This window comes from Belonocnema kinseyi, chromosome 5 (assembly GCF_010883055.1).
Source record: "Belonocnema kinseyi isolate 2016_QV_RU_SX_M_011 chromosome 5, B_treatae_v1, whole genome shotgun sequence".
In the NCBI taxonomy this organism is placed as follows: domain Eukaryota; kingdom Metazoa; phylum Arthropoda; class Insecta; order Hymenoptera; family Cynipidae; genus Belonocnema; species Belonocnema kinseyi.
Genome location: NC_046661.1, coordinates 82849383 through 82865392, shown reverse-complemented (window position 1 = coordinate 82865392; position 16010 = coordinate 82849383). Strand labels below are relative to the sequence as shown.

Genomic DNA, 16010 nt, shown 5'->3' with positions numbered 1-16010 from the left:
AACTGTGAACATATGATCGTGACGAGTGTACCAACACAACAAAACAAAAAATTTAAAACTTGAATGTACGTAGCCCGCGAAAATTGAAAAGTCACTTTACTTCTTGAACACACCTCGTATATTGAAAATTAAATTAATAATCTTCCTACAATAATTAAAAATATTATTATTGAATAAATTCTTGATTTATTAAATAAATTTAAAAATAATTGAATTAAAATTGAGCATAATAAATTAAACCTAAAATTAATGGATGTATATTTTTTTTAACTTCAAGATACTAATAAAATTTGTATACATATAATGAAAATAAATAAAAATAGATTTTAGTTTTTTTTATAGCATGAAAAGTCAGGAAATTTCTTTTAAAGTTAGGGAAGTTTTGCGTGATTCTTAATTTTAGACGAAAATAATTTAGATGAAAATTTGTTTTTTTTTCTGGTTGAAAATTAATTTTTTAACTAAAAATTTAACTATTGCATTTTTATTTTTCAAGTTTAAAATTCATTTATTTCGTTTAAAATGTGCTTTTTATGGTACGAAGTGAATTTTTTTATTTGAGTTGAAAATTCCTCTCTTTTGTTGAACATTTGATCATTTTGTTGAAAAATGATTATTTTTTTAATTGATCATTTATTTTTAAGCAAAGATGAGACTATTCAGTTGAAGATTCGTCATTTTAGTTGAAAATTGATCTCCTAGATGAAATATTTATCATTTTGTCGTGAAGAATAATCTTATTAACTAAAAATGTATGTATGCCCTTTTTGGTTAAAAATTTATATTTTTACTTGAATATGTAAACTCTTTGGCTGAAAAATTACCTTTTTGATTATAAATTCAACTGCTTTGTTAAAATTTATATAACTTAGTGAAAAAGTCCATTTTTTTATTTCATGTTCAACTACTTTGATATAAAATTCAACGATTTGGTTAACAATGAACTTTCATGTTGAAAATTCGTTTAATATAAAAATAAATTTAATCTAATTTGTTTGAAAATCCAATAATTTTGTGAATACGTAATTTTTTTGGTTAAATATTTAGCGATTTTGTTAAAAATTCATCTTTTTGGATTAAAAATTCAACTATTTAATTGACAATTCACTTTTTCTTAATTGACGTATTTGGTTGAAAATTAGTTCTTTTACCAGAAACTTAATCTTCTTTTCTGAAAATATGTATATATTTCTTTTAAATTGTAATATGAAATTGAATAAAAATTCTTTTATTTTGTAAACGAACCTTTTAATTACTGGATTGAACTTTTTTTAATTCATGTATTTTGTTAAAGATTCTTCCTTTTTGTTGGAAAATCAATCTTCTTGGTTAAAATTGATCTTTTTGCTTGAAAATTCGACAACTTGGTTGAAAGTTAAACTGCTTTGTAAAAAATACATTTTTGGAAATTTTATTTTTGATATTCAAAATTATCCAATTTCAAGAATTTTAATTTATAAATCTTTAAAATTGAAGATTTTTTATTCTTGAAAATTTAGAATATTAAGCATTTGTTCTTCAAAATTTAATTATTTAAAGAAAACATTCAAAATTACATTGTTATTATATTATTATTGCAATTCCCATTTTCATAGTGAATTATTTTATATCTTTTAAGTATCTCTTAATAAATTTATTTATTTAATAAATTTAATTTAATTAATTATATTTTATTTTACTTTAAATTGAAGCACATATTTTAATTTAGTGACTAGGCAATCAAAATAAGAAACGTGTATTATTTTTGCTAGTAGTTCATATTATTTAAAAGTTCTAAAAGTTTACATTTTAATGATACGAATTCCATGTTTATCTTTAATCAAAAAAAATAATCGTCGAACGCCCGACAGAAGTGATAACTTCATATGATGTAAATTGAAGTGGTTTTTTTTCAACTTTTTAAACATGAAAAATAGTTCAAATACACTGAATAATTACATAACACTTCAGTAATCGTGCACAAAATCGTAAATCAATTCACGCACGTATACGAACCACGAAATTCAAGAAGAACGCATGCCGCTATACCGTGCTGTATATGTGAGCGCATGCCGCTGGAGATCCTTTAGGTAGAGCTGTGTCACAACCTCCCACTGTTTTAATTGGCTGCGATTAAACCGGAACCGGAAGTGATGAAAAGCGCGCGATTTTCAAATCAAATTTTACAATAAACTTACAATTTTTAAGAATCAAATGAGGAAGAATATAATATGCAATATGAAAATATGAAAACTGTATGATATATATATATATATATATATATATTTAGAAAAAATAAAAAATAAGCTATTCTATTTTTTGTTTAAAAGTTACTTTTTTGGTTGAAAATTCAGGTATTTTTATGAGAATTCGTATTTTTTAGGAGAAAATTAATCTTATTGGTTAAAAATTGATCTTTTTAGTATATAATTTTTTTAATTACTGAAGAATTTAATTATTTTATTAAAAATTCCTTTTTTGGGTCGCAAATTAATTTTTTTTTTAATAAAAAATTTAACGGTTCCATTTTGAGTTCAAAATCGATATTTTTTAGCTGAAAATTCATGTATTTAGTTAAGATTAGTGTTTTTGGTCGGGAATTATTCTTTTTGTCTACAATATTTTGTTAAAAACTCGTTTTTTGTTTAATTGAAATTTTTTTTTTTTATGTCAAATTAATTATTCGGCATTTGGTTGAAAAGTAATCTTTTATATTTGAAAATTCAACTATTTGATTCAAAATTGATGCATTTTATAAAAAGTTAATTTTTCCGGTAAAAAATTATTAACGTTCGTGTTCGAAAATTCATTTTCTTGTGAGAAAAATTCAACATTTTTGTTAAAAATGTATTTCTTTGGTTGGAATTTCAAATATTTCGTGGAAAATTTATTTTTTAAATAAAAATTTGTTTGTTTGTTGAAAACTGAATTAAATATTTTGTTAAAAATTCTCCGTTTTTTGTTTGAAAATAATTTTCATAACTAAAAGTTAACATTCAATTTTGGTTGAAAAGTAATCATCTTTAGTTGAAAATTCAACTACTTGGTTAAAAAATCGTGTATTTTGTAGAAAATTAATGCTTGTGTTTGAAAATTCATGTTTTTGTGTTTGAAAATTAATCTTGATGGCTAAAAATTAATCTTTTTGGTTAGAAATTTAACTTTTTAGTTACAAATTCAATTTATTATTTATTTATTTTCTTGAAAATTTGTCTTTTTGGTCGAAAAATTATCTTTTTGGTTGGAAATTCATCTTTATGGTTAGAATTTCAACTATTTGGTTAAAAATTCATTTTTTTTGTAAAAGATTCATAATTTTCGTTGCAAATTAATCTCTTTGATTTTAATTTCACTTTTTTGATAGAGGTAGAACTATTCGGTTAAAAATTCAATTTATGGAGTGAAGATTTATAATTTTTATTAAAAATATGTCTTCTTGGGTAGAAAAAAAATTATCTTTCTGGTTGAAATTTCATAAATTTTGTTAAGGATTCGAATTTTTTATTAAAAAATTATTGTATTGGTTAGTTCATAATTTCCGTTCAAATTCATCTTTTTAGTTGATAAATCATCATAGTCATTATCGGTTGAAACATAATTTTTTTACAAAAAATGTACTATTTCACCTTTGGTTAAGAATATAAAATTTACCTTTTTAGTTGAAAATTCGACTTTTTTGGTATGAAATTAATCTTTTTGAAGAAAGATTCATCATTTCAATACAAGATTGTTTTCGTTGAAAATTAATTTTCTTAAATGAAAGTTTAACTATTCCATTTTTTGTTGAAAAATGATCTTTTTTAGTTAAAAATTCATGTACTTTGTTGAAAAATCATTTTCTTTTTGTTACAAAAATAATGTTATTGGTTGAAAACTCACCTATTTGGTTAAAAGAAATTTTTAAATTGAAAATTTCACTTGAAATTTCAGTTTTCTGCTTCAAAAGTGATATAATTTGCTTACAAAAATCTTCCGGTTGAAAATATTAATTCTTGTAACTGAAGATTTAAGTAATCAATTTTTTGTATGAAAGTTACTTCTTTAAGTTGAAAATTCATATATTTGATTAAAAATTCGTCCTTTTTGGAAAAAAAAGTTTTGTTCTAAAACCTAGTTAACTTTTCTATTCCCTCTATAGTCACATCATTTGTATATCTTTCATGGGATGCATTAAAAGTGAATGTGTCTCAAACTTTCGCGCCCTTTATGAGGACTTATGATTCCGGACTAATCGCGATGCGCAGTGACAAGTCTGTGCGAGCCTGCGTGAGCTTGTGACTCAACTCAGTGTGAGTGTTAGAGCGAAGCATGAAGAAAATGAGAGAGAGAGGAGCGAGAGAGAACGAGAGAGAGAGAGAGGCGAGAAGGAAAGAAGCGAAGGAGAAGTAGAGGAAGCGTTACCGTGACCGTTACCTGGTTTTTCGAGTTCACATGAAGTCATAAGAAGTTATCACTTGAAAAATATTTTTTTTTAGTAGGTCTTAAGAAAATGGTTTTAAAATTGCAGGTTCTCACCATATCTCAAGTCTACAGAAACCGAAGGTACCATTTGAGTCTAACAGCGAGCGATTTAAACGAAATTCCACCCGATTTGAAACATAAACGAAAATGTTTGATCATGCCGACTGAAAATGTTCCTCTTCTCCAAGAAATGGCCTATGTTCGACACAAGATGAGAATTGTCGCTTTCCTCGAGGAAATCAAGAGAAGCGAGGCAAGAGAATTTGAAGAATTAAGGGTGAGTACATTGAAACCTGGATTTAAGAAACCTGTCTTGAATACGCTCCTAGAATTTCAGTCCTCGGCATTTAGGTGATGTAAGGACCGCGGTACCGGAAGAGAGGTGAAGCTCAGTCATGTGTAACAAATATAGGTGTAGCGACAAATTGGGCAATGCGCGGGTACTCATGCGCACGTGTTGCGTAATATTATGTATTTGAATTGGAAATGGTTCACACGGCTCTGCATGTTTACGTTTGGATACCCTGGATTTACGATCAAGGCTACTTCAAGCTATGTCTTGAACTGTCTTTAAATCCAGGTTCCAGTGCCCTTTTTGTTAAAAATTTTACTGTTTCATTGAAAATTTAACTACTGTGTCAAAAAGAAATCTCTGGATGTCGAAAATTTTTTGTGAGAGGGGGAAACAACTCAGGTTTGTTGTTGTAATTTGGAGTAATCTATTTTTAATCAAAAAATAAACTTTCAATACAAAAAATTGTAGAGTAATCCACTTTTAATCCAGTTAATATCAAGTAAATTATGTAATCCAAGTAATTATCATAACTTGTCATTCACAGTAATTTCATAAGTAATTCAAATAGTTTTCAGCCACTTTCATAAAAATATTATTTTTTGTTATGGAAAATTAATTTTATTAACTGCTGATATAACTATTCCATAGTTTGTTATAAATTGATCTCTTTTAGTTAAAAATTGAGGTACGTTGTTAAAAATCCGTCTTTGTTAGTGAACAATTTAACAGAAAATTCTATACTTTTTGGGTTAAAAGTTAATTTTTTTCCAGCTAAAATTTAACTATTCACTATTCAGTTGCCAATTTATTATTTTCACTTGAAAATTCAAGTTTCCGGTTAAACTTTCATGTATTTTGTTAGAAATTTGTCTTTTTAAGTAGAAAAATATTGTTCGTGGTTAAAAATAATTTTTTAAATCTTAACTACGTGCTTGAAACTTAAACAATTTTGTAAAAACTTATTTTTTGGCTATTTTTTCTTGTAAAAAATTTGGTTTTAAAAGTCTAAAATGTAACTATTCCATGTTTTTATTGAAAATTGATCTGCTTTAGTTGATGATTTAATTATTTTCTAGAAACCTCTTTTTTTGGTAGAAAATTAACCTTCTTGGTTGAAAATTCCTGTTTTTGGTTAAAAATTCAACTATTTGTTTAAAACTTCCTCTATTTTTTGTAAAATAGACAGTTTTTAAAAAAGTGTTGTTTTATGTTGAAATGGCAACTGCCCGGTTGAAAATTCGTCTTTTCGGTGTAGGATTCAACTATATTGTTACATATTATCTTGTTTTTTACTTAAATCGTTTTTAATTTATAGAATTAAAATCCTTTTTGGTTAAAAGATCAACTTTTACATTTATTGTTAAAAGTTCATCTCGTTTCGTTGAAAAATAAATTTCTTTGTGGAGAATTCAACCATTTTGTTAGTCATTTTTTTAAGATTCATAATTTAAGTTGAAAATTCATCTCTCTGGTTAAAACTTTAAATATTTTGTCAAAAATTCTTTTTATTTTGTTAAAAAATAATTTAATAACAAATTTAAATCAATACAAAAAATTATATTAAAATAAATTAAATTAAAAATTCATTTTATCAACTGACAATTAAAGTCTTCTATTTGGGACTCTATACTTATTTTTTTTAGTGAAAAATTGATCTATTTGTTGGCAAATTCAGGTTTTTTTTTGAAAATTCTTTTTTTTTCGTAAAAAATTTGACTTTTTATATTAAAAATGTAACTATTCTATTTTTTGTTAAAAATTTATCTCTTACAATCGAAAATTCACCTGTTTCATTGACAATTTTTTTTCTAGTTTAAAATTAGCCTACTTCGTCGAAAGTTTTCTTTGTTCTGTTAATAATTCATTTCTTGTGGAAAATGAATATACTCGGATGTAAATTAATGTTTTTGGTTGAAAATTCGATTAATTTGTTAAAAATTAATCTAATTTGTTGACATTTACACAATTTTGTGAAACATAATTTATGTTGTTTTCCTATTTTCTTAAAAATCAGTTGTTTTTTTTTGTTAAAAAATCAACTGTTTGGTTGGTACTTAACATTTCTGTTTCAAACTCATCCATGGTGCAAAATTTAACGACTTTGTTAAAAAATTGTTGTTTATTGTTTGAAAATATAGTTTATAATTGAATATTTAACTATTTCAGTTAAATATTGATCCCTTTTTAAAAAATATATAATGCTTTCTTCAATTTGTCTTTTTTGCTTAAAATTCAATTACATTGGTAGAAAATTTAATCAATTAGTCGATAAAGGTCAATCTTGACTTTTTTACTTGAAAATTCACAAAGGTTAAAAATTCAAATATTAAGTTGATAGTTAACTTTGTTTTCAAACTCACCTTTGTTTAAAAATTTAAATACTTTTTTTCAAAAATCATTGTTTTTTGTTTGAAAATATATTTTTAAACTGAGTATTTTAACTATTTTAGTTGAAAATCTATCTCTTTATTTAAAAATTTAAAGTTTTTTTCATTTGTCTTTTTGTGTTAAAAATTTCACTATATTTGTAAAAATTTTAACTATTTAGTTCACACTTGACTTTTTTGGTTGAAAATTCATATATCTTGTTGACAATTCAACTGTGTGGTTGAAACTTGATCTAATTTGTTGAAAATTAAACAATTCTATTAAAAAGTATTTTTTTGGTTATTCAACTATTTTGTTGGAGACTCGTCTTTTTCTTAAGTTCAACTATTTTTTTATATAAATTATAAGGGATCATTCACAAATTACGTAACGCGTTTTTCTTTTGTTTAAATAAAGATGAGAATATAATTTCCTTGAAGTGAACAGAGATAAAGCGATATGGAAAAAGACAAACGCGTTACGTAATTGAGATGACGGATGCAACAATTCGATAAGCGCTCGAACCCGCGTAGAAGTATTGTCCAGCCGGGAAAATCTATCGATAAAAAAAGTGGTCGAAACGTACAACAAAATATACATTCGTAATCAGCTTGACGTGGCCGACAAGGTTTTCTTGTGAAACTTTTTGATTCGATAATTATTACTTAAGATAAACAATAAAAACTTAGAAATTTTTCTGATCAGAAATCGATGTTTGTTAAAACACAACTCACGATTATTCAGCCGTTTTTTGATAAAAATGCTTGAAATTTGTATTTTGTATTTTCAATATATAAGCGATAACTATAAACAACGCACTTTGTTTAAAACGCGAATATGTTTGTATTTATTAAATAGCAAATTAATTCCGAACGAAAACCACGTTTCGCCAACTTCGACCAGTGGGACAGTCATCGAAAAAATATTAGTTAAAATAACTTGCCGCGAGAAGCTTGTTCAGTAGACTTTAAGAAAGTTTTTCTGAAAATATAAAGGAAATTGGTCAAAAATTGTAGAAATGGCAGCGACTTGAAGTCAAAACACGCTGCCGCTGAAGCATTTTGTTGCTCTTTGGCGCTGCTGGCTAGTTGCTTAGGAACAAAGGCCGGTAAGCGGAGCACTGCAGAGGCAACGTGTGTTGACTTCAACTCGCTGCTATTTCCACAATTTTCGACCGACTTTCTTCAAATTTTCAGAAAAACTTTTTCAAAGTCTAGTGAACAACTTTCTCACGATAACTGACTTCAACTAACATTTTTTCGATGACCGTCCCACTAGTCGAAGTTGGAAAAACGTGGGTTTCGTTCTGAATCAATTTGTTATTAAACAAACAAACAAATATTAGTGTTTTAAATCAAGTGCGTTGTTTATAGTCATCTCTTATATATTGAGAATACACTATACAAATTTCAAGCATTTTTATCAACAAATGGCCGAATAATCGCGAGTTGTGTTTTACAAAACTTCGATTTCTGATCGGAAAATAGTCTAAATTTTTATTGCTTATCTTGAGTAATAATTATCGAATCAAAAATTTTCACAAGAAAACCTTGTCGGCCACGTCAAGCTGAATACGAATGTATATTTTGTTTAACGTTTCGACCACTTTTTTTTATCGATAGATTTTCCCGGCTGGACAAAACTTCTACACGGGTTCGAGCGCTTATCGAGTTGTTGCTGAAAATGATTTTTTCTGCTTCAAAATTTAACTATTTTCTTGAAAATCCATTTTTTATTAAAAATTATTTTTAATCGGAAAATTTAACTATTTTATTTTGGGTTTAAAAATTATATTTTTTCAATTGGACATTCAACTATGCCATCATTTAATGTAATCCAGAGTGATTTGGTATATAGAGGTAATCCAGCGTAATCCGATATACACTGAACTCCGGATTCTGGGCGACCCGACATTTGTCCAACTTCACACTTGACTGCTTGTCTCCCCTCCTGACCGCCCTTGACAGCATATACGTTTGGATAGTTAGTGCCGTATCAAAAGTTGCTTAGATCGTGTCTCTCTGGGCCCAAAATCGGGAGTCAAGTCTAATACAGAGTAATCCTCGTCCACTGGACTGCATTTTTAGGAGTTGTTTTGCCCTCGAAAATTCTTCAGTCATTCAACCACTTTATAAAATTCTCGTTCATTAAAAAAAATTATGTTCCTTTACAGGAAAAAGGAATGCTGCTCGAGTGTCAATGTTGCTTCAACAATGAATGCATGCCCATGAAATGTTATGTCTGTGAAAAAGGACATCTTTTCTGTCATGAGTGCATTCTCAGAGGAACCGAATACAAAATGGCTGAAGGTTTAACCCATATAACTTGTTTATCAAGTTGTGATAGTAATTTTAGCCTTTCGGTACTGCAAGAAGTATTACCTCCAACAACATTCAGCATTCTTCTGAAAAAGAGACAGGAAGCGGAAGTCAAGGCAGCAGGATTAGAAGGACTTGTCTCTTGTCCGTTCTGCCATTTTTCCTCGATTCCTCCACCCGAGAGCAAAGTCTTCAAGTGCTTAAATCCGGAATGTATGAAGGAAACTTGTCCGTAAGCATTCCCTATTTAACTAACTATAATATTTACATACAATTTTTCTGAAGAAAAAAAAACTTAATTTTTGCTTGAAACATTCATCATTTGTAAACATAAATAGTTTAGCAATATTCTTCGTGAAAAGCTGAAGAAAAAAGTCTCTCGGGAGATTTTCCTCAGATCTTTAGTTTTCCTGCTAGAGCAGTTTGAAAATGGACCAATCGTGCGCGACGATCCATGGAGCATGCGCAATAGGTGTAGAGGTTCTATTGGTTCATATTCAAATATGTTTAACTCAACAACTAATCACCTGATAAAGATGGTTCTAGATACTTTTGTTTACTGTTTTTTCAAACGGAAAATCCTCATCTTGTGCGAGAACCCAGGGATTGGTCAGAAAAAGTCAGGAATTTTGAAAAAATTCTTTCCAAAGTTAGAAAATTTATATAAGAGGGACTTTAAATAACTGTTAAGGATACTAAATTAAAATTTTGAAATTGTTTTTTTCCGCTTATGGAAGATCCTGTTTTAAAAGTGTTACAAGATTAATATTTTCGTCTTTGAACATCATTACTCAGAGACAATGAAAAATTAGTCAAGTAAAAATGAGGAAATTTTGAAAATGAAATGGAAAACGGCCATGAAAATTAAACAACTTTTCTGAAAATTTATCTTTTTCGTTAATTTATCAGTTTTAATAGAAATTTCTGGTTAAAAATTAATTTGTTCTGTCTGTGGATTCAACTATTTTGTTAAAAATTCGTCCTTTTTGTTGAATTTCACTATTTTTTATATAAAATTTAAATATTTTTGATCTAATTATCTACTTTTACATTATTCGTTGAAAACTCATCTTTTTGATTGAAAGTTCAACTATCTTGTTGAAATATTCGTTTTTTGGTTTAAAATTAATTTTTTTAATTTGTTGGTAGAAAAATAATCTTCTTGGTTTGAACTATCCTCTTTTTCAGTTTAGAATGCGTAATTCGAAAATCTGGCCGTAAACACATTTTCTATTTTAGATTTTTCAGTTTTTAGCATACATTTCAATGTAAGAATTTTAAAATGCAGTTTTAGAGCTTTAAACAATTAAAAATTAGAAGCGTTTAAAATCAAAGATTTTTTATTCAAACACTATCTTAGTTGATCAACGGTGAATATAAATCTATTAATGATTTTTTTAAATTGAATTTTACTTTAAGATTTAAAAATTAAATCATAATTGATTGTATCATGCCCGGGAATTTTACAAATTTTTAGAAGAAAAATCTGTCCAAGTTCGATTTCAACAGTTTTTAAAATAATTCGTTGACTTATTATCTTTTTCAATTATGCTGCTATTCAGTTTACAATGCGTAATTCAAAATCTTTTACTCAAAAATTTTTTCATTTTAGATTTTTATTTTAAGGCTTACATTTTTAATTTTAATAATTTTAAAATGCTTTATTGAATACTTGAACAATTGAAAATTAAAAGCGCTTAGAGTTAAACATTTTTGATCAAAACTATTTTTATTCAATAAATAAAAATAAATAAATAATTTTTTTTAATATCTGTAATTTAAGTATTAAAAAGTGAACAAAAATCGATTTGGCAAAACAATTTTTAAAAAAGTTCAAAATTTAAGAATTTCCAAATTTTAACGTTGAAAATTAACCGGTTTCAATTTGAAAGTCTAAATTTAAAATATTGTTTTAGTATAAAATATTTCATTTTTAATCCAATCAATATTAATTTTTTTGAATTAAGAATATATTTGAAAAATAATGTACAAATGCACATTTGTAGAAAAAATGTGAGTAATTTAGGAGATATTTAGGAGTTTTAAAAAGATTCAAAATTATCGTGCAAGTTTTAAAAAGTTTCCTTAAAATCTTCCAAAATAATTTTTGAACATTTCGTAAATATTTTAAAACCTTTTTAATTATTCCCTTAAAATAATTTTTTAATTTCCTTAGGAATCTTAAGAAAAAATTTTTATTCTTTCAAAGCCTTTCACAGTTCTTGAAAGCTTCTAATTTTTTTTTGTTTAAAATCTGCAAAAATCTAAATCTTTTCAAAACTTCCACATATCCTTTAAAATCACACAAATTTCGCCTACAAATAATAAACGTTCAATTGTTATTTATACAGCCAAATTTTAATGAAATTTTCTCAATTTTGCAGGATTTCCTTAAAATTGTAGAAAAAATGTAATTAATTTTGTCAGATATTTAGAAGTTCTGACAAATATTCACAAATAATTTTAAATTTCAACAAATTTAAAACAACTTAATCCATTTTCTAAATTAAAATAATTGAATTTCTAATTTGGAAGTGGAAACATTTTTATCGTGAGTGTTCGATTTTTTTAATCGTGATTTGGAATCAGTTCACAATTTTAGAATGCCCAGATTTTAACGTTAAAAATTAATCTGTTTCAATTGGAAAGTCTTATTGGTTAAACAAATGTAAACGCTCCGTTGAAACTTTAAAACTATTTTCAATTTTACAGCATCTTCAAAATAATAGATTTATAATTAAAGGCTTTTATTAAATTTCAAAGATAATTTCACACTAAAATATTCCATTTTTCAATCAATATCTAACTGTTCATTGAAAATCAGTCATTACAAATTAAATATTTAAAACTAAACAAACAAAAAAACTAATTTTTGAATATAGAATTTGGAAGAATTCGAATAAAAAATTTAGAATTTTTTAAAGAATTTTGACCTGCTTTAGAATAATAAAAAAAAATTCCTAGGAAAATTGAAAATGATTTTTGTATTTTAATAAACTAATTTTCAGAGAATATTTATAAAGATTTATATTGATTTACAAAAATTCTCTGATGAATGTGAAAGATTTTAAGAAAATCTCTTTAATTTAGCAGAATTAAAATTTGCAAGTATTTTCAGAATCTTAAAAGTATTAAAAGTAACAATAATTTTAATATGAACAGAGAATTGAATTTTTCAAACACAATTATTATTTTTTGTTGAAAAAAGGTGTTTTTAAAAAACATTTAAATTGTGAATTAAAATAGGCAATTTTACAAAAAAATTCTAATTCTGATAATTGGTTGAAATAGAAAATTTTCGAAAATAATTAAAATTCTGGATTCCAATTGGGAATTTTTCGAAAAGAATTGAAATTTCGGATTTAAACAGGAAATTTTCAATTTTTAACCAATTCATGAATGGAGTTGGAAGTTATCCAGGAGAAAAACAATTGTCAATGGAAAATTGAATTTTGCTAACTAAATTATTATTCTGTGTTAACACGAGGTATTTTCAAACAAAATTTTAATTTTGAATTCGAACAGGAAATTTTACAAAAATGTTCTAATTCTAACGATTGGTTGAAATAGAGAATTTTCGAAAAGAAATAAAATCTGGATTTGAACAGGGAATTATTCGAAAAAAATTAAAATTTCGAATTTAAACAGGGAACTTTTAATTTTTAACCAATTCTGAGTTAGAATTAATATTTTAAATTGCTTAAAATGATAAAATTTTAAACATTTTTTAATTCATTGATTGATTCTTCAGTTTAGAACATTGAAAAGGATAACGTGGATTTCTATTTTTTGAACTGAATTTGAATCTTTGAACTCTAAAATTTATAAAAATTAAATCAATGTGATATGGTAGTGTAAATGCATTTAACTTAAAATTAGTCAATTGAAAAGTGTCAGTAGCTTCCATTTTATAGGCATAAATTATTTAAGATATGAATACAAAATTGTTGAATGAAGCAACTTTTAAACTTCAAATTTCAATGTTTAAAATTCAAGATTTTTCCTTTGAGTGCTTTCTTTTGAAATTTAGTTTTTATTATTTTCAATGGAATAATTTGTAGATTTAGTGTTCGATTTTTGAAATCAAAATTTAAAAAATTCAAATTAGAATAAAATCCAAATTAAAAATCCTATTTAACGTCCAATAATCCAATTGATGCAAACTCCTTAAAAAAAACAAGAATCCATCGAACAAATTTGGACCAGAATGAACAAACAAAAAATGTTCTTAGTAAGCTGAAAAAAATATTCTCATTAAAATAAAAAATAGGAAAGAAAAATGAGAAGGCAAACTGGCTTTTGGTATACTATTTTAGTGTTTTAAAATAAGTGTCATGTTCGTTATTCAGCCATTTTGGATAAATATTCAAAATGTGAGCGTATATTGAAAATTTTTGAGACCACTTTTTTCGAAATTCAAAAATTTTCTGTACGGATATTCATATTATTCAAACAGGCAAACAATTTATCCTAATGACTTCTTTTCTAAAACCAAAATTTATCGGAGTTGTAGCAGTTAAAAAAAAAAAACAAAAAAAAAACACGAAAATCAACACTTTAAGCTAAATAACGCACGATATAAAAAAAGTCAAGAAAAGAAAAATGTATCTTTTCGAATTGCCTGCAGAATTATCATAAAAACTTTTTGAATTTTTTTGAAAAATCGAAAATTCAAATTTTGATAGCATAACAAAACAATGGAAAATCAAAAATTAAATTTTTTCATTCATCTATTTCACAGTATTTCAAAGATTCTCAATTATGTAAATGTATTATCAAAAAAAAAAATTTTTCTTTGCTTCAAAATAACGTACGGCCCACAAATATTCACCGATTTGGACAAAAAAATTTGAAAAAAAACTTATAAAATTTCTAAGAGAGTTAGTAAGCCTATTTTTTTAATCAGGTTTTCAATTTTTTTATAAATAAACAAATATGACGAAAAAAATGGCCATTTCCTCTATTTGACCTTCCCAGTGCTCGTCAATAACAGAAAAATTATTGAAATCGCTTTAGTTGCATAGAGTTACATTAGTTAAGGATATTCTAATATTAGACAATTTACAAACAAAATTTCACTTACGATTATAATTGTTTATATTATAAACAAAGTTAATGTACAACTGCAGAAATCAGGCTTTTTTCGTCAGAAATATTCGTTGTTTTCGATGTGAAATTTTTTTAATTAGAAAATTTTTGAAAATTTGATCGGCAGAAACATTTGGTTTTTTCAATGCCAGTCTTTTCATTTGGAAACTTCACGACAATTTTAGCAACATTCACAATACGTTGATGAATTTTATGATTTCTTCAAACAAATACATTAATTAGACATTTATCGACAGAAAAATTCGTTTTTTTCTATGCCAGCTATTTTAATTCGGAACTTCAGTGAAATTTATAATTTTTCGATCAATTTTATGACTTTTTTAAACACATTTAATAAAAAATGCATTAGTGGGGCATCTGTCGACGGAAAAGTTCTTTTTTGTTTCGATGTAAAACTATTAATTTATATCTTCACAATAAATTCGGCAACGTTTATCATGAGTTGATAAATTTTATATTTATATTTATTCAACCCATTATGAATGTTGCTGAAATTCTAATAAAGTTCCCAACTGAAAATATTGGCATTGAAAACCCCGAATTTTTCTGCCGACAAATGCCCGAATAATCTATTTGTTTATTAAATTTGTTTTTGAAAAATCATACGATTAATCAAAAAATTATGAATTTTTCTCCAATTATCAAAAAGTTCCTAATTTATAAAAATGTACATAGAAAAAAAAAAATTTTGTTGTCGAAAAATACCTGATTACTGAATTTGTTAATTACATTTGTTTATAATATAAAGAATTATAATCTTAAGAGAAAACATCTTTAGTTAATATTACTCTATGAAACTTAGGCGATTTTAACACTTTTCCTGTTATTAACGAGTACCGGGAACGTCAAATAGATAAAATGGCTATTTTTTCGTCATATTTATTTATAAAAAATTGAAAAGTGTAAGGAATATACAAAGACCGACCGCGAGAACCAACTGTCGCGCGCCCTAGGCGCGCTCGAACTTGCAAGCGAAGCGGGCGAATTTAAAAAAAATTTCAAATTACAATAGGAGCATTTTTTGTTTGTTCGTTGTGGTCCAAATTTGCTCGTTGGATTCTTGGATTTTTAAATATCATTTGATGACCGCTAAATTATATTCATGGTTATAAATAATATTTATAACCATGACTTATATTTAGCAATCATCCATGACTCTTTCTTCCGTCGCCTGAGCATCCTAACCTCACCTGTCATTTGATTTAGAGTAAGCCAATCGCGCGAAACCCCCTCCCAGCAACATCGCCAAAACGATTCTTGCTAGTAAACCCCCCACTCGCTACGTCGTGAATGGTGCGCCGCAGCTGAAGCAAAGCCCATAAAACTACGGTCCACGGGACCCAGAACCAGCATTCCATGACCATCATCGATTCACATCCCAGCTATCGTTGCGATAGCACTGAACAGCCTAAAAAGTCACCGGTCCTCGCAATCGGTACACTGATCGATTCTGGTGTACCGCACGCGAGGAAGTGATCTTA

General features: G+C 26.6%; 1 protein-coding gene across 3 annotated transcripts in view; it reads left to right on the top strand.

Annotated features, from left to right (window-relative positions):
• Positions 1–16010, top strand: part of LOC117173471 — a 29992-nt gene that overhangs the window by 8982 nt on the left and 5000 nt on the right. For all 3 annotated transcript variants that reach the window (XM_033362065.1, XM_033362066.1, XM_033362067.1), the window contains exons 3-4: positions 4487–4717; positions 9276–9652. In XM_033362065.1, coding sequence (XP_033217956.1) covers positions 4487–4717; positions 9276–9652 — 608 coding nt within the window. The remainder of the gene's footprint in view (positions 1–4486; positions 4718–9275; positions 9653–16010) is intronic.